This window comes from Bison bison, unplaced genomic scaffold (assembly GCF_000754665.1).
Source record: "Bison bison bison isolate TAMUID 2011002044 unplaced genomic scaffold, Bison_UMD1.0 scf7180017861046, whole genome shotgun sequence".
Classification (NCBI taxonomy): Eukaryota; Metazoa; Chordata; class Mammalia; order Artiodactyla; family Bovidae; genus Bison; species Bison bison.
Genome location: NW_011491618.1, coordinates 904,586 through 922,575, shown reverse-complemented (window position 1 = coordinate 922,575; position 17,990 = coordinate 904,586). Strand labels below are relative to the sequence as shown.

The following is a 17,990-nucleotide window of genomic DNA, read 5'->3' as shown; positions in this document are numbered from 1 at the left end:
ATGAACATTGTTCATCAGGAAAGCAGAGAAAACAATTCAAGGAGCACGCGGAGCCACACCTCCTAGCTCGAGTGTTTTGCATTTTGCTGTAATTGCTCCCCTCTCGCTCCTCCCAACAACCAGCCCCCGCCCCCGCCCCAGCTACACAGTGATTTGCTGAACCTTTTCAGAGTAAGTTCTCCTCATTCTGACTCTTCACCCACTGAGTTTCAAAATGTAAGGCTGACCCCTATGACCACATACCGTTATCCCTCTTAACAGAACTATGGATTCCTAATGATTCAGGTTTCTCCAGTAATCCCCCAAATGACTTCATGATTAGGATTTTCAAACCGGTTTCCAATTATATGATTATGTCTCATAGGTTTGTGTGCGTGCGTGGTGGGTGAGTCATATGACTCTTTGCGACCCCATGGTCTGTAGCCCGCCAGGCTCCTCTGTCCATGGGCATTCTCAGGCAAGAATACTGGGGTGGGTTGCTATTTCCTCCTCTAGGGTATCTTCCTGACCCAGGGATTGAACCCACGTCTCCTGTGTCTCCTGCATTGCAGATGGATTCTTTACCCACTGAAACACCCCTCCACTGTTTTTCCTGAACACATACACCACACACTGTTTAAAAATGACCTGGACTTTTGGCGAGTTCAGGCCTGCAGCTTTGTGGGTTTGTCTGGTTGCCTCCCCATAGTGTCATTTGGTTTGTTCCTCTATCCCTTGTGTTTCCTGACAGCTGAAAGTTACTTCTAAAGGCAGAGATTCAGGTTAAACGTCTTGGGCCAAAGGACTTTCTAGGGTATGCTGGGCACTTCGTATTGCATCATCTTGCATTGTGCTATTGTCATACTCTGGGAAGGTTTTTATGATCAGGTTCCTGGACTCCTCCCTAGAGAGTCTGATTCAGCGGGGCTGGCTTTGGAGCCCAGCTGTCTGTAGCTTTCAAAACCACCCCAAGTGAGCTGAATGCCCTAGTGCTGTGGCCTGCATCCCTGAATAGCAGCCAGCTGGTAAAGTCATGATCTTGGTTGTCCAGAAGGCAGGGTGGAAGGGAGTGGGTGGGATGGTAGAGGTAGGTGAAGCCCTTGGGGCCCAGCCCTGACCAGGGCAGGTGGTCACTGCTGCCTGAGTGTGAGGTAGGGATCCTGTCCCCTGTCAGGGAGGAGCTTGGGCTACCTGGGGCAGCTCCCAGGCTCAGGTGGGAGTTGTTGCAGCACCAGAGGTGCCTCCACGGACCTCTTGATGCTCCCAGTGCCCGGCACAGGGCCATGTCTCCCGTGATGTGTGCTGAGTGGAAGACACGGCTTTCAGAGGAGCCCTTAGGGAGCTGCTGTGAGCGTGAACTCCCAGCCCAGCAGCTCTTCTTCCCATGTTCCCTCCTGGACTCCTTCCTAAGACTCAAATAAAGGATTTCCAGCCTGTGGAAGCCGCAGCTGTGTGATAAGGCCCAGAGAACCAGTGGGGCCCTTAGCTTGTCGTGGCGGCAGCAGGGGAGGTGCGAATGATTGTGGTAACCAGGTGGAGTCGTTCCGTGTGGCAGGGGAGGCAGGTGTGCTGGGCCTCTTGGTGAACCAAGCACTCTGCCCAGTGTACAGAAATGAAAGAAATGGTTCCTCCTCTCAAAAACACTGTTTCAGAGGAAAAACAGAGAGTGAATGGATAATTCAGTGAAAAGTGTTTCCCCCTGAGGTGTGTATAAAAACTGGGAAATACCCAGAGGGAACGGTTTAAACTGGACACATTTAGAGGAGCTTTTAGTTTTTATTTATTTTTATTTGTGCTGGTCTTTGTTGCTGCATGGGCTTTTCTCTAGCTGTGGTGAGGGGGGCTGCTCTTCCTTGTGGTGCATGGGCTTCTCATTGCAGTCGTTCCTCTTGTTGCAGAGCACAGGCTCAGTAGGTCTGGTGCACAGGCTTAGTTGCTCTGTGGCATGTGGGATCTTCCTGGATGAGGGGACAAACCTGTGTCTCCTGCATTGGTCGGTGGATTCTTTACCACTGAGCCACTAGGGAGGCCCAGAGGGGATTTTAAAATTGGACCCTGATGGATAAATAAGAGCCCCAAATGAGTAAGACAGCTGGGTAGGCTATGTCTTGTCTTTTACCAGAACTGGGCTTGAAGGGTAAAGCAGTCTAGGAACCCAGCAAAATCCCAGTTTGGGAACCAGCAGACTTGCCTTCTTAGAACAAGCAAGTTAACCTTGCGGGCTTCATTTTTCCATCTGTAAAATGGGAAAGTAACCCCAGTTTTGTATAACTTAGGGGCTGGAGGAGCTGGGTAGGGGAGAAATCTTATACAACTAAAATGAGCTAAAGATGCTGACATGGTTTATGAAAAGATTAGATCAGAATTCTTGGAGTTGGAGGTGAAAAAAAAATGGCAGAGGTCCAGGTATAAAAGATGTCCAAGCTGAACTTACCTCAAGGCCCCACTCAGAGCTTGCCTCTTCCTCCCTCCTCTTTTCAGTCTCCCTCCCCTCCCTCAGGGTCCACTGCACAGAGTGAGATGGGATTTCTCACACTCTGCTACTGACTGTGGTCACCTTCGGGAATATCTCTCAGGCACTAGGGTGGGGCACCCTGAGGAGGGGGTGGAGGCTGTATTTATACACACCGGGCAGGTGATGGACGTGTATCCTAGGACTGGAGCCTCTGAGAAGGAGCTACGTGGTGGAACAGAGGCAGAGTTGTGGCCGGTGGGATCACACAGCCTGGGTTATACTCCCCGCAACTGTGGCGGCAACCTGGGCAAGTCTGGCCTTCAGCCCAGAGCTGGACTAGATAATAGCCAAGGTCCCAAGGCTTGGACATTGTGTAGCCCTGACACTGTGATAGAATGGCTAAGGCCTGTGGCCATCCACAGAAGGCTTATGTCAAGCCCCTCCAGGACATCTTATGTCTCACTGCTCCCTAACCCCCACTCCCAACTAGCAAGAGACTGGAGCAGGAACCTTCTCAGGCTGACACTTCCATTCCCTGGGCTTTTATTAAGCATCTACCTTTGTACCCAGGGAGCACCCCAGAGATCCCTGGTCCCACCATGGTTTCTAGAATGCTCAGCATCTCTCAGGGGCTTCCCAGGTGGCATTATTGGTAAAGAACTCACCTGCCAATGAAGGAGACATGAGAGACCCAGGTTCAATCCCTGGGTCGGGAAGATTACCTGGAGGAGGGCATGGCCAGCCACTCCAGTATTCTTGCCTGGAGAATCACATCAACAGAGGAGCCTGGTGGGCTGCAGTCCATAGGGTTGCAATGAGTCAAACACAACTGAAGCAACTTTAGCATGCACGCACACAGCATCTCTCAGGTTGATAAGATTGGACTCCTGGAGAGAACCCATTTGGCGGAGTACCATAAACCCCCAAGCCTGTCACTTAGCATCTTCAGGCTCTAGTTGGCTCATCCATGAAACGGTGTAACCACTCTGTACAGGTCTGGAGGCAGAGGCTGGGCCGCAGCTTCTAGCTCTGAAGGGTCAGGACTCGACGGACCAAGTGTGACGTGGTGTTCAGGGCTCACCTGTGAGTTCCAAAGTGCTCAGCAAAGCCAGCGCACTTGGGAGCCTGTCCCCCTGGGACACATTGTCCACCTGGGGTCCTGGTGCCCCTCAGGAGACCCTTCGGGTCTCTGAGGAGGAGGCCTTGGGCCTGCCTCCTTTCTCCTCAGTGGACACTCCCTGGCTCAGGCCCAGTCTTCCTGGGCTCATACCTGTCTCAAGGAAGATGCCCAGAGCTCGTGTGTCCTCTGGGTCCCGGGGGTGGAGGGGGATACAGCCCGGGGGACCCAAGCTGGAGCTGCTGACAGGCCAGAGAGGCAGGAGCTTCTCCTTCCCCTCTCTCCCCCCACTCCCCGCTTCTCCAAGGCCTCTGGTCTCCCCGCTTCCTCCCAGTTCTTACCCTCTTTTCCTCCCCCTTAGCTCTGACCATCCTGCTCTGTGCTCCCCACCCCCCCACCACTCCTCGGTTTGCCTGAAGGGGACAATCCCTCTCTCCTACCCTCTCCCGTTCTCCATTCCGATCAACTCCACTTTCCTATGAAATTGAGAAGGAGGAAAAAAAAAAAAACACCCCATGCTCACAACACAGCAAAAAACAGGTTTCAACATTTTACAGGTTTCAACATTTTTCAGGCCGCCTTGTCACATCTTATCAGATCAGCCAGGAGCCTCAGGCCAGGCACTCTGGGAGCTGCTTTGGAGAACAGAAGCTGTAACATTCCAGCCGGCCCTGCCCCACCCTCCGCACCCCTCTGCCTCCCCTCCCTCCTCTTCCCAAAGAAACAGCCCACAGGGCTCACCCCTCCCTCTACTGGCAACTCTGCGAGACCCTTGGCTTTGCATGTCCCACCCCCTCCCCATCTTTCTCTCCCTCCCACTGCTGCCCAGAGCTGTGGCCCCTCTGGGCTCTCAGGTGGTCTGAGGTGCCCACTTGGTCCTGAAAGGTGGCTTCTAGAAGTTGGGGAGCTGAGGGAGTCATCAGAGGCACTCACAGAATGTCCAAGGGGCTGCTTGGCCAGTAGAGCCCTGAATTGTATTTCAGGAGCCCTGAGATTTTAGGGAGGGAGAGGGAGATGCAGAGAGACACCCAAACCATCCTCAGTGGCTGCTGCCAGCAGGAGGGAATAGCTTTTTACTTTGGTTCCATTTTTAGGGAGATGTGTGGGTCTTGTTGGGCTTCCCTGGTGGCTCAGACAGTAAAGAATCTGCCTGCAATGCAAGAGACCCGGGTCTTGTTACCCATTGCCACCATTCATCCCAGGCCACCACCTTCTGGTTCCTGCCACAATGATGGTGACCTTGGTCACACAGTACAGTGACAGATCCAGACAGGGCTGACCAAAGTCCAAAGGCCCAGATTTCAGCCAAGACCACCTGAAGGAGAGACCCAGATTGTGGGTCCCAGGGCGAGAGAGACGAGCTCCCAGGTGGGGGTCAGGTTGGGAAGTCCCACTGTGGGCGCAGAGAGGGACCGCCCCACCCCCCACACACACACCCCCAGGAGGACACAGGTCTGGACTGGAGGCTTAGAATGCATTCACGTGCTCACCCAGGGAGGAGGGTGGGGACGAAAGTGGCCCAGGGAAGGAGCAGAGGAAAGAAGGAAGGGTAGGGTGACTCACTCTGTCCAAGTCTACTGGCTTCGCATCTCCTCTCTCCTGATCAGGAAACCAGGAAGCAGAGCAGACCTGGGCACTGGGTGCCAACGTTGGCTGAGCCTAGCCCGGCCCACCTGCCTCCGGCTGGTTTCCGGAAGGCCCTCCCCACCTCTTGGCCTGAAGTTCCAGTGCCCCTGGAGTGAGGTCCCCACCCCCATCCTTGTGCCCTACTCCTTTGGCTCGTGGCATCCAACACCCCTACGATGAGATTCCCCCACTGTCTCACTCTTTTTCCTGGTGCCCCCTGGGGGAGGCGAGGCCTCAAGCATCATTAGCTGTAGGACGGATTCCCCAGATCTGAACGTCTAGTCTCCGCCTTTCTCTTGGGCTCAGCTCTGCTTCTCCAACACTGTCTGGACCAGGGAGCCTGCAGGTCTCACCAGTCCCACAAACTTCCTCTGTCTTTTTCCCCAAACTACTTAACCTCTTACATTCCTTTTCTTTGTTGACAGTATCTCAATCTTTCTGATCATCTTGGCTCAAAATCTTGGTCATCCTTTCCTCCTTTCCATTGTCTCCATGTGACCCATCCTTGCTCACTGCTTCCTCTGCTCCTAAGGCCACTGTCCAGAGACCCACAGCCACTAACCTAGGCCCCGCTAACCTAGATGGGAAGTGCTCGGGGTCCAGCTCAAATAGGCTCACCCCAGACCCATGAAACCTGTTCCAAGGTTCAGTTCAGTCGCTCAGTTGTGTCTGACTCTTTGTGACCCCATGGACTGCAGCACTCCAGGCTTCCCTGCCCATCACCAACTCCTGGAGTTTGCTCAATGTCCCTCAAGTTGGTGATGCAATCCAACCATCTCGCCCTCTGTCGTCCCCTTTTCCTCCTGCCCTCAATCTTTCCCAGCATCAGGGTCTTTTCCAATGAGTCAGCTCTTTGCATCAGGTGGCCAAAGTATTGGAGCTTCAGCTTCAACATCAGTCCTTCCAATGAATATTCAAGACTAATTTCCTTTAGGATTGACTGGTTTGATCTCCTTGCAGTCCAAGGGACTCTCAAGAGTTTTTTCCAACACTACAGTTCAAAAGCATCAGTTCTTTGGTGCTCAGCTTTCTTTATAGTCCAACTCTCACATCCTTACATGACTACTGGAAAAACCATAGCTTTGACTAGATGGACCTTTGTCAGCAAAGTAATGTCTCTGCTTTTTAATATGCTGTCTAGGTTGGTCATAGCTTTTCTTCCAAGGAGCAAGCATCTTTTAATTCCATGACTGCAGTCACCATCTGCAGTGATTTTGGAGCCCAAGAAAATAAAGTCTGTCACTGTTTCCATTGTTTCCCCATCTATTCACCATGAAACGATGGGACCGGATACCATGTTCTCGGGGGTGCAGTCATAATGCACAGACAGGCCTGAGACTCTCTTTAGCATAAACTGTCCCCCCAGTCCCTCCCCCCACTCCTTTCCCAGCCTTCGGTCTCTTGGTATCCACCCCCTAGCCTCATTCTGCAGTTTGATGATGTCTATGCTTAGTCACTCAGTCTTGTCTGACTCTTTGTGACCCCCTGGACTGTAGCCCACCAGGCTCCTCTCTCCATGGGGTTCTCCAGGCAGGAATACTGGAGTGGGTTGCTGTTCCATTCTCCAGATGATGTCTAACAGATTAACACTCCAAATCACAGCTCAGGAACCTTCAATGGCTGCACAGGTCCCCGGAGTAAAACTTGGCACTCAGGGCCCCCTTCCCCTCTTCTGCTCCTTTGTACGGTCCCTGGACTCTAGCTGGAGTGGACCCACTGCTGTTCTGTCTCCCACCTCTTGTCTGGAGCTCTTCCCTGGCACCCCAGCCCTCCCCCACCCCCCAAGGGAGCCCAGCCATCCTTTACCAGCTCAGTGCCTGCTCCTTCATCGGGCCTTCTTGGTCGCCACTCCCTGGGACCTGCTGTCTTCCAGGATGCCCCTGCTCTTACCATATGCTCTCTGGCATGAGGGTTACTTGGGTGGTAAGCTACAGGTGCCTGGGGACCCTCTGTCACTTGTTCATGGCACACACGGCACCCAGACCTAGTAGGTGCCACAGAAATGCTTGTTGGTCTGTAATTGACACATGCCTCCTGGTCTGGGTGCCCCGTGGTTTGTGGCTTAGTTCATCTCCATGTTTCCAGTGCTTGGCACTCTCCCCAGTTCAATCATCACTTAAACGTGTTTTGAGTGAATAGGCAGGAAATGAATTTGTTTACCCAGGGAAGACTTTAACCTACTTTCCTAAGGGCAGGCACCTCAGTGCGCTCCGCGTGCTTATTGCTCACAGGGCTCCAGGCTGGATGGCTGGGGCTGAATCAAGATGGGAAAGCAGCAGGAGCCCTGGGCCTTCCAGCTCCCAGGCTCTTGCAGTTGCTTCTTCACTGACTCCTCTCTGGACCCTGGGTCCCAGCTCAGCGTGTGGACCCTTTCTACCTTCACCTTTCCCTTCCTGGGTATAAATAAGGCTGACCCTGAAGCCACCCAAATCAACTTTTGGTGAGACCCATAGGACCCATTCATGCCTACTGAGCGAATGAATCAGCTGCTGATGGGCAAGGTTCAGGTAGATCCTGCTGAAAGGCGACCACTGGGGTATCTAGGTCTGCTCTATGGGCCATGTGAGCCCCTTGGACTCTGAAGCAACTCCCTCTCCTTGGCTCGCCCTGAGATAGGTTCAGGGTTGGGTCGGGAGGGCATAGAGCTGTGCTTAGCACCCATGCAGCCCAAGTGTGCTCTAGGGAGGCTGAGCGGATAGGTAGAAAAAAGTAGTAGCTTGTGACTCTTGACCTAGGTCCCTCCTCTCGCTTTGTCACGAGCTCCCTGCCAAAGCACCAGGGTAAGCGGCCCGTGCCACTCGTGTTTAAGCTCTTTGGAAGTTCCAGGAGTTGGGTGCACCTAGGTCTACTAGGTCCCTGCCCCTGCCCTGCCCCACCCACAGGGTACCTGTGTCCCTGAGTTTGTCACGTTCCCCTCGTGATGTCCACCGGCCCTGAGTGGCCTCTTGAGCTAAGTAGAAAGGTAGTGGCCTTGTTCCAAGGCCAATGCTTGACTCTTTTCTTTCTGCCCATTTTCAAGACTTTCCTTCCCCTTCTGGAAGTTTCCATCTTTCCCCAGGCCAGAGTTGGGCCCCTCTGGACCCAGAAACAGGAAGGGCATCTGTCCTGGAACCAGCAGGTGGACCACCAAGCTCTGGGCCATTGTAGGGTTTCCGGAAATATGGTGGTCATGCTGGAGGAGAGAGCAAAGGACCACAAAGGAGGTGTTCTGGCTCCCCCCTTGTTCCATCTCCCCCACTTCCTCCCAGAACCCATGCCAGTCAGCTGAAGAGGCACTGATTCTTTGGGTCGGAATCTTAGGGTGCCCTATCTGGGGCCAGCAGAGACAGGTAGTCCTTGCCATTGAAAAAGCTGAGGGGGTGGGCCAAGACTCCAAGAAAGGCATGACTCCAGGAGACTCGGCCACGGAGCCCACCCCAAGACTGGAGAGCCTAAGCAGGGACCCTGGATCCTCTTCCTGGGGTACACCCTTGGACCTGCCTTCCACAGCCCTGCCCATATGTGGCTGCATGACCTGGGAAAACAACAAATTCTCTCTGGGTCTCAGTCTTCCCATCCAGAAAAGGAAGTGATTAGACTTCACTTTCACTTTTCACTTTCCTGCATTGGAGAAGGAAATGGCAACCCACTCCAGTGTTCTTGCCTGGAGAATCCCAGGGACGGGGGAGCCTGGTGGGCGGCCGTCTGTGGGGTCACGCAGAGTCGGACATGACTGAAGCAATCAGCAGCAGCAGCAGCAGCAGCAGACTAGACCAGTGGTTCTCAGATTGCATCCTGCAGAATGGCCATAGATGGGGAGTGAGGGGAAGGTGAAGGGGTGGGCCTGTGGGTCCCTACCCACCTCCTTTTTTCAATTTAATCGTTTTAAGTGTACAGTACAGTGGGATCAAGTTATGTTTGCAGTGTTGTCCAACCATCACCGCTGTTTCCAGAACTTTTCATCATCCCAAACAGAAGCTGTATCTTCCCCCTCCCAGCCCCCAGCTGCCTCTAATCTACTTTTGGTCAGTATGAAATTGCCTATTCTTGGTACCTCATGTAAATGGAATCATACTATATCTGTCCTGTGTCTGGCTTATTTCACTTGGTATAACGTTGCCAAGGTTCATGTATGTTGCAGCATGTATCAGAACGTCTTTCCTGTTTGTGGCTGAATAATATTCCATTGTATGGATTTGCCACATTTTGTTATCCATTCATCTGCTAATGGACACTGGGTTATTTCCACCTTTTGGCTGCTGTAAATAGTGCTGCCATGAACACTGGTGAACACATATCCGGTTGAATCCCTGCTTTCAGTTCTCCTGGGTCTATACCTTTTCATACTGTTCATGGGGCTCTCAAGGCAAGAATACTGAAGTGGTCTGCCATTCTCTTCTCCAGTGGACCACGCTTTGTCAGAACTCTCCACTGTGACCCATCCGCCTTGGGTGGCCCTACCTTGGAGTGGAATTGCCGGGTCATAGGAGCTTCTCAGGTGGCTCAGCAGTAAAGAATCCTCCTGCCAATGCAGGGAATCCAAGTTTGATCCCTGGGTTGGAAAGATTCCCTGGAGAAGGAAATGGTAACCCACTACAGTATTCTTGTCTGGAGACTCTCATGGACACAGGAGCCTGGCGAGTTACAGTCCATGGGGTCACAGAGTTGGACGTGACTGAGCGCGCATGCATGATGATTCTACATTTAGCTTTTGGAGGAACAGTCCCTCTTTTTATCTGTTTTGTGTACTTGGGAGAGGCAAGGGGGGTGTATATTTGGAAAAAAATAGCTAACAAAAAACACCCTAAACTAGATGACTCCTGAGGCCTCTTTAATCTATCGAATACTACAATGTTAGAAGGGTCTAAGGTAAAAAATGTAGGTAAGTTTGATTGCAAGGGAGGCCACCTGGTTGGGTGAGGGACCCCAACTCACATGGCCCATTAAGGGAAGCAGGGTGGGGGACAGCATGGTGTGCCCCCGTCACCACGGCACGTGGTCCCTGCAGGGCAGGGCAGTGCTGGGTGGACCACAGAGTCTGTGGGTCCACAGGACCACCGTCACGGGGCCCTTGGGGGCCTCACACTATATGCCGTCCACCTCAGCCAGGTCAGCACCGGGCAGCCCTGTGCTCACCAGGCAGACCCACCTCCAGCTTCTGGAGACAGAGGTGCCGCGGGTTGGTGAATGGCTTGGTGAGGGTGGGAGTCTGATGAGACCACGCGTGGCATTGAAGCCCGGCTGGTTTGGAGAAAGTCTTTCATCCTGAGAGGTCAACCCCGAGGCCTCAGGAGCCGCCTGTCACCCGCTGGCACCTGCCACCCCATCCGCCTGGCTGCCTGTGTCTGTCCTCAGCCCAGCTGGGCGGTGGGTGGTTGGGGTGGAGGGTGAGCTGTCTGTAGGGGAGGGTGGCAGGGCCCTAGGGCCGGGCCAGGCAGGAGTTGGTATAAATAGCCCTGCCCAGCTGGGAAGGCCTGGCAGGGCCCTCTGCCCTCCCCCTCACCAGCTGCCGATGCCAGGCGGGTCCCCACCTCTCTTGGGAGCCTAGCCATCGTCTCAGGTCCTAAATGGAGGAACTTCCTCAGCGGAACCGAGGAGTCTTGTCCTGTGTGTAGGTGGAACCTCCGGATGCTTGGCAGCCTGGGGAAAGGGGCTGAGGGGCTGCAAAATGGCGGGAGGGGATCAGGCCCTTCGGGAAGGAGTTCTCTAATTCCTCGCCTGGAGAATCAGCGAGTGTTTGTCATGGGCCCGGCTGGCCCTTTCGTAGGCCAAGTGTGCTTGTGTTCGTGTGTGCTTGTGTTCGTGTGTGTGTGTGTGTGTGTGTGCATCTCCGTCCTCAGGGAACTCACACCAGCACAGCCATGGAAATGGAAACACATCGTTTCAGCCCTTTGAGATTAGAAGGCCTGAGTAAGGTAGAAAAAAGAGAGGGAGGAGAGGTTACTTCGGTCTGGGAGCCCACAAGAGTCTTCAGAACGGAGGCAACCCAGGAATTGGAGGTTGAAGGCTGGGTGAGATGCTTGCCGGGCTTGGGCAGTGGAGAGGTGCTCCGGGTGGGTGGCTGCCAGACACATCCACTTCAGGCCGCTTGCACTTTGGTATGAAGAATGGAGATTGAGGCTCACAGTGTGACCTCCGCCCGGGGAACATGCACTTCACTGTTGGGGACAAGGAGCTGTGAGTCAATGCAAGTTAATGCATCTGTGGTGGGTGGAATCTCAGACATGAGCGTGTGTGGGCAGGAGGCTCGGGCCAGGTGTCAAGGCGTGTTTGGGGGAGGGCAGCCATCCTGTAGATCAGTCCCACGGCCACAGCCTCATTGGCCCCAGCGCCAGCCCGTAGAGCTAAACCCCCATCCCCAGAGGCCCTGGCTCATTACTGGCAGGATGTCCATTTCTGAGCTGAAATCCCTGAATGGAGCATCCTGGAAAGATCCCTCTGCCCTTGCCCTCTGGGTTCTCTTTCACACTCGGCCAGACCACAGATGTCTGTTTGGCCACTCTGGTAAGGACTGAGCTGCTTGGAGAGGGGCCAGCTTTGCTCTGGCCTGAAGCATCCTTCCCAGTGATGGATGGGAAGGGGCTCTGGAAGTTCTGGTGTGTTCTGTCAAGTCAGGGATGGGAGGGCTCAGGAATGAGGTTGATGACATACCAGGGGACAAAGTGCTGGGGACGGCCCTAAACACACAGTAACCACCACAGCCATCACGACTAGAGGGCTTCGTATATGCCAGGAGCTTTATGTCCTTCATCTCTCCCATCACGTGTATCTTCTAGATGAAGAAAGTGAGAAACGAGGGGTTAATAAACCACTTGAGATTGGCAGCTTGGGAACAGCAGAGCTGGATTTGAATGCAGGCAGCCTGGCTCCAGATATTCAATGGATTGGACATGGAAAGCAGGAAGGAGACAGGGTTTGGTGGGAGGAGGGTAAAGAACTCATATCTCCGAGGTGGGGGCGTGCTCTCTGAGGCCATCCATCCTGGAGTCAGACAAAATCTACGGTTGCCCAACTTCTCTGCCTCCGTTTCCTCATCTGTAAAACCAAGATGACAGCAGCCATGTCACAGAGCTGTTGCTGAGGATTAAGCGACATAGTATCTGTGAAGTGCCTGGCATAGAAGTGCTAAATAAGTGATGGTGGTTGTGATCTCTAGTGCTACGCGTGACTGCAGGGGAAAGAGGAAGTCTGCTTGCTGGAGGGGAAACGGCAGCTGTCTGGGAGGAAGAATTCACAAGCAAGGGCGGGTGCCCTCAGGGGAGCACAGGGCACCACACCATGGCATCCCCTTCTGAGAGATGTTTGTGGGGCAGCTCTGGCCTTTGCGGCCAGCCAAGCCCTGCCAGGGCGTGGGGCTCGGGCATGCTGCTGGGCTGGGCAGGCCTGCTGGGGACCCAGGGGGGTAGGGGAGATTGGTGCAATCAGGGAGCAGAGAGCCCCTCAGAACGCTGGGATGAGGAGCATCCTCGCTGAGTGGAAATGAGGAGCCAGCAGGGCTTCCCCACACCCCGGTGCCCTTCCCTGCAGCGCAGCCAGCCTCACCTGGCTTCGTGGGTCCAGCTTTGCCTTGGACAAGCCACTTCTCTCTGTGGGCCTCTGTTTTCTCATCTGTATAATGGGCTTTGTGCTCTCTAAAGGCACCTCTTATAGGTTCTTATTTTGAACCAGCTTAGCTTGAGGGTGCGCCAGCCTGTGGAAGCGCCAACAGGTATGGGAAGAGGATGAGAAAGGAGGCAAGGAATGGGGGGGTGGAGGAGGGGTGAAGGAAGGGTCCTTGAGTGCCCCTCAGGTCCTCCCTTCATTCCTCTGGGCAAAGGGAGTCTGGAGCCTTGGGGCCCTGGTGTGAGAAGACCAGTAAATGGGGGTGGGGGTGGGGCACGACATGGGACAGAACTCCCTGGTGCCAGAGGTGGTCGTGCCACAGGCCTGCCCAGGTTGCAGGTTGCAGTGGGGCCAGGAAGCCAGGTTGAAGGACAGCATAAGGTCCGCAAGGCCAGTCCACCCTTCCGGGGACAGGCATGGATGGAGGCGCCTGCGGTGGGAGGCTGGGGAAGGCTCTGGCCAAAGGAAGGGACATGGAGTTTGGGCAGTGGGTGCCAGGTCTCTCTCCCCATGATGCTCTGGGACAGTTAGGGGCCAGACCAGGGTATAAGGAGGGAGCAAAGAATCACCATATTCCTTTAGAGGGTCTGTCGTTGCTTGCTAATGCAGCATATGCAGGTTTGATCCCTGGGTCGGGAAGACCTCCCTGGAGGAGGAAATGGCTACCCACTCCAGTATTCTTGGCTGGGAAATCCCATGGACAGAGGAACCTGATGGGCTACAATCCATGGGGTTGCAAAAAGTCGGACATGACTAAACACACAATATATATTGATTATGATTATTGTCACAATAACCAGTTTCTAACTGTAAATGGCAGGGGCAGGGAGGGCAACCCAGCAGATGCTGTGTGTGTCCTGGTGCCCATCGTGGGGCTCTGGGCCGACCCACCCTATCACCTGGGTTCAGTCTGGAGGCCCAGGGTGCAGACGGGCCAGGCCTCCAGCCACCCCCACCCTGCAGGGCCCAGGCAGGCACTGCCCAGAGGAGGGTGGTACATGCCCCATGTGCTCTGGAGTCAGGTGAACGGGTTCCAGGGAGCCATCCCTTAGAAGCTCCGTGGTCTGGGTTGGTTACTCCACCTGTCCGGCTAAGCCATGGGAAATGAGCTGCTGTAACAACCCTCCTAGGTCCTAGGGTTGTTACAAGGACTAAATGACGCAGATCCGAGGAAGAGGCTTGGCCTGTGTGGGGCACAGAATTCTCCTCTAATTAGCTAATCTCAGGGGGAAGTCAGGCCTGCAGCATATCCCTCCTTCTCCTTGAAAGGGTTTGGCATTCAAGACCTGGAAATTTCTCATAAATGTTACCATCCAGACTCCCAGACCTGGGTCCCCCATCCCTCCCCAGTGGAAAAATGAGGGCCTGACTGTCTCTCTGATAATGGAGCCCAGAGCCAGCTCCAGGTGGAGGGCACCATGCCCCTCCACAGTGCCCGTCACGAGTGTATGATTAGAACTGTTAAGTGGCAGACATTTGGTTCATCCCTGTGTCTAGTCCAGAAAACTCTTGTGTGCTTTTCCCTGATCTGCCTCTCGGGTCTTCTGCACCTTCCTCCCAAGGCCTCATCTTCATTTCGTCCTGGGGACTTGATGGAGGCCACTGCCAGACCAGAGCCTTGGTCAGTGCTGTATACAGGGAGAGAGGAGGTGGGTCCTGATGCCTACCCTGTTCCAGCTCATGCTGGCCCTGATCACAGACAGGACTGATTGAAATTGGCCTTGAAGTCTACTGAGACCCACGGATCATTTTCTCAGCTTCTCTCACAAAATGTCATTCCTCCTGTTCTGTGCTGGGGAGGAGAGTGGAGGAGGAGCCCCTTGGTTTTCCAGTATTTTAATCTCTTGTTCCTCCTCCTCCTCCAGCTCCCACAAGACCTTTTCCCCCATTCACTCTTCTTATTTTTTTTGTCTTTCTTTTCTTCCCTTTTATTCCTTTCCCCCTGTTCACTCTTTATAAAACCCAAGAGGTTGACAGACTATTGATTGAATAGTGGGACAGTCTCTGGGGTCACACAGAGTCGGACACGACTGAAGCGACTTAGCACCAGCAGCAGCAGCAGAGGGACGTGATTTGATCAAGGTTATTTGTGTTGGATTGGGGGCTATGATCTGAGGTCTTCTCACTCCTCACCCTGAGCTAAACTTTCATGAAACAAAGCCAAGCTTCAGTCTCTGGTCAGAGAAGAGATGGAGCTCTGGAAACTTCTAGGGAGCTGCAAAGATGGTCATGGAGGCCCTGGTGGACAAAGGACAGAGGACCTGGGGAGAGATGCTGGGAGGCTTTGGGCTAGGTGGGCATCGTCCTCAGAAGAGGCTGTGGAGCATGGCCATGAGTGGCACATGTGTGTGCGTGCATGTATGTGTGCATATGTGTCTGTGTATGCATGTGTGTGTATATGCTTGTGTGTGCATGTGTGTGTGCTTGTGTGTGTGCACGCACAAGCTCCCTGCTGGGACCGACACTTCTCTACTTTTTGCTTTCCCTGAAATATGATGGGGGTCAAGCCAGCTCCTGCCGTCTTCCTTTCTGTAGATTTTGTTTCTTTCCCATGGATCACTGGTAATCTCCCATGTGGCCCTAGAAACCAAAACTCCCAGCCTGACCCCTTCCCTGTCAGGGAAATTGGCCCAGAGCCTGGGAGGGACTTGACCTGGGCCCCTAATACCATCTTTCCATCCAGGGTCCTTTTTATAGCATTGCACTGCCCGCTGGTGCCCCTGAAAGCTGGAAATGCCCACAGCAGAGGGCTGACTGCCTTAGATCAGTGCTCTGCACTTCAAGAGACAGTGCACAGCTAAGGTCAAAGGCAGCGCGTTCGTTCGTTCATTAATTTTTATTTATTTGGCTGTGTTGGGTCTTGGTTGTGGCGCACAGTCTCCAGTGTGTGTGGACTGTGTAGTTTGCCACACGTGGGTTCTCTAGTTGAGGCACACGGGCTCAGTAGTTGCAGTGAGTGGGCTTAGTTGCTCCTCGGCATGTGGGATCTTAGTTCCCTGACCAGGGATTGAACCCACGTGCCCTGCACTGGAAGGCAGATTCTTAACCACTGATCCACCTTTGGAAACCTGCTGCCCAAAGGCAGCACATTCAGACACCAGGTTTCTCAGGACTAGGGGTTCAGCCTCATGGGCCCTCAGCGGCTCCACCTCCCCTGAGTGCTCACAAGAAGAAACGATGCCCACGATGGACCATATGCTTGGTGCCTACAGTGCCACTACCCTCTGTCTGCCCGCAGGTCCCTGGCACTGGGCCAGCAGTACACATCCCTGGGCTCACAGCCCCTACTCTGCGGCTCCATCCCAGGCCTGGTCCCCAAGCAGCTGCGCTTCTGCCGCAATTACATCGAAATCATGCCCAGCGTGGCCGAGGGCGTGAAGCTGGGCATCCAGGAGTGCCAGCACCAGTTTCGGGGCCGCCGCTGGAACTGCACCACCATCGACGACAGCCTGGCCATCTTCGGGCCTGTCCTCGACAAAGGTACTGTCTCTGGGCAGGATAGGAGGTGGGGGTGTGTGTGGCTCAGGACACAGGCGTTCTTCCATATCAGGGTGCCTCAGCTCTGAGCCCAGGGTCCCCAGGGGAGGACAGAAAAGCTGGTCACCTCCACACAAAGTGGGCCAGGTCCCTCTCTGGCCTGACCCAGGTTGTCACTGTGGCTGCCACACCTTCTCAGGCACTTCCGGGGGTGCTGAGCAGCCTAGAGATCCTGAGATCCTAGGGTGGGCTAGGAGGCTGTGGGTGTTCTTCCCTCCTGGCTGGCACAGCGGATGGCCTCAGGCTTTGATGTGGACTTCTGTGACGTTTTCCCAGTGCTGTGTTAAGTGCTATGCAAATCTAGCTTTAGGGTGAGATGAAAGCACCGCCAGCCCGAGTTCTCTCTCACATAGAACATTCTGGAGCCTTGGAGGCTGCCTGGTGCTGGTGGCATTGCATGGCATCCTGTGAGTAGTTTCTGCTGGTCGCTGTGCCTCCAGCAGGCTGGCTGTGCCTGTGGACTATGGTGGGACTTGAAAACCTGCTGGCCTCTGGGTAACTTTCCAGCCATCATGGAGATTCACAGGTTGTGTCTGAAATGAATGGGATTCACATAACTTGACTTTGAACATGAAGGCACTGGGAGAAAGGGACAAGGTGGGCGACTGGTCCCAAGAAGGAGACTTTGGGGCTGATGAGTTCTGGGCTAAAGATGGGCAGCTCTTCGAGCAATTACTGTGTCTAGGAATGCAGTGACCCTTGCTGCCCTCCTGGGAGCTACCTTTTCTGCAGCAACTTGAAGCCTCTCAGCCACCACCAGTGCTTTGGCACCCAAACCGGTGAACCTGGCCTTCCCTCCGTTTAGAAGAGCTGCATTTACAGCCAGAAAGAAAAGGGACCCGAGAACCAGCTGGACCTGGGGAAGGGTTGGTGGGGGGAATGGCAGGGAATGAGTGCGGGAAGCCGACCCCCCATTTGGGAGTGCAGTCCCCGTTTACCTGCGCCTCTGGTGCGCCTTGTTAGTCCGACCTACAGGCTATTGTCACGGGACAGAAGGGCAATTAGCGAATCAATGGATGATGATTCTGTTTACGCTTCTATTACCAAAGCTAATTATTCCCTGTTTACATAAAAGGTTTGGCCTCTAATTGGGGCCAAGTGGCGGCGGTTTGCATTTCAAACTTGATCTTGCCGGCGTGTCAGTCTCACCGCCTTCCGGTGCCCCACCTCGGGCCAGGTTGCGCTTAATAAAACAGCCTGGCGTCTAGACGCGCTCCCCAAAGCAACTTATCTTCTGATTGCTCTTCTCCGCGCGGGACGTGAAAACCTGTGAAAACCGGGTCTCTGAGCTTATTATCCCTTCAAGTCTGTGTATAACGTTTTAAATCTCCGTTGTAGGTTCTAGGACTTGCCCACATCCCGAAATTGCAGGACAGTTTTGTGATGGGGAGGCGTGGGTAGGATGTCAGAGAAAGGAACGTGAGGGGAGCTCAGGTTCCCAAGTCAGAGAAAGGGGAACTCAGCGGTCTGCGGAAGGAGGGCCCCCACAACCCCGCGCCCGCACGCGCTCCCCAGTGCCCGAAGCCTGGCGTGAACGTGTTCGAACCCCGCTCTAGGCTCCACGCTCGCACCCCGCCTCTGGCGAGCTCCCTACCCGCGCCGGGAGGGCTGCCAGGGTAGACCTCTGCCCCCGGCTTTGAGACCCAGGGTGGCAGGGAGGCGGTCTGTGCCGGGGCGCGCGTATCTTCCGTGGCC

At 54.3% G+C, this 17,990-nt stretch overlaps 1 protein-coding gene across 1 annotated transcript in view; it reads left to right on the top strand.

Annotated features, from left to right (window-relative positions):
* The window catches only part of WNT3 (wingless-type MMTV integration site family, member 3), a 49,440-nt gene that overhangs the window by 28,020 nt on the left and 3,430 nt on the right, over positions 1-17,990 (top strand). The window contains exon 2 of the mRNA XM_010832396.1: positions 15,997-16,238. Within this exon, the coding sequence (XP_010830698.1) occupies positions 15,997-16,238 (242 nt within the window). The remainder of the gene's footprint in view (positions 1-15,996; positions 16,239-17,990) is intronic.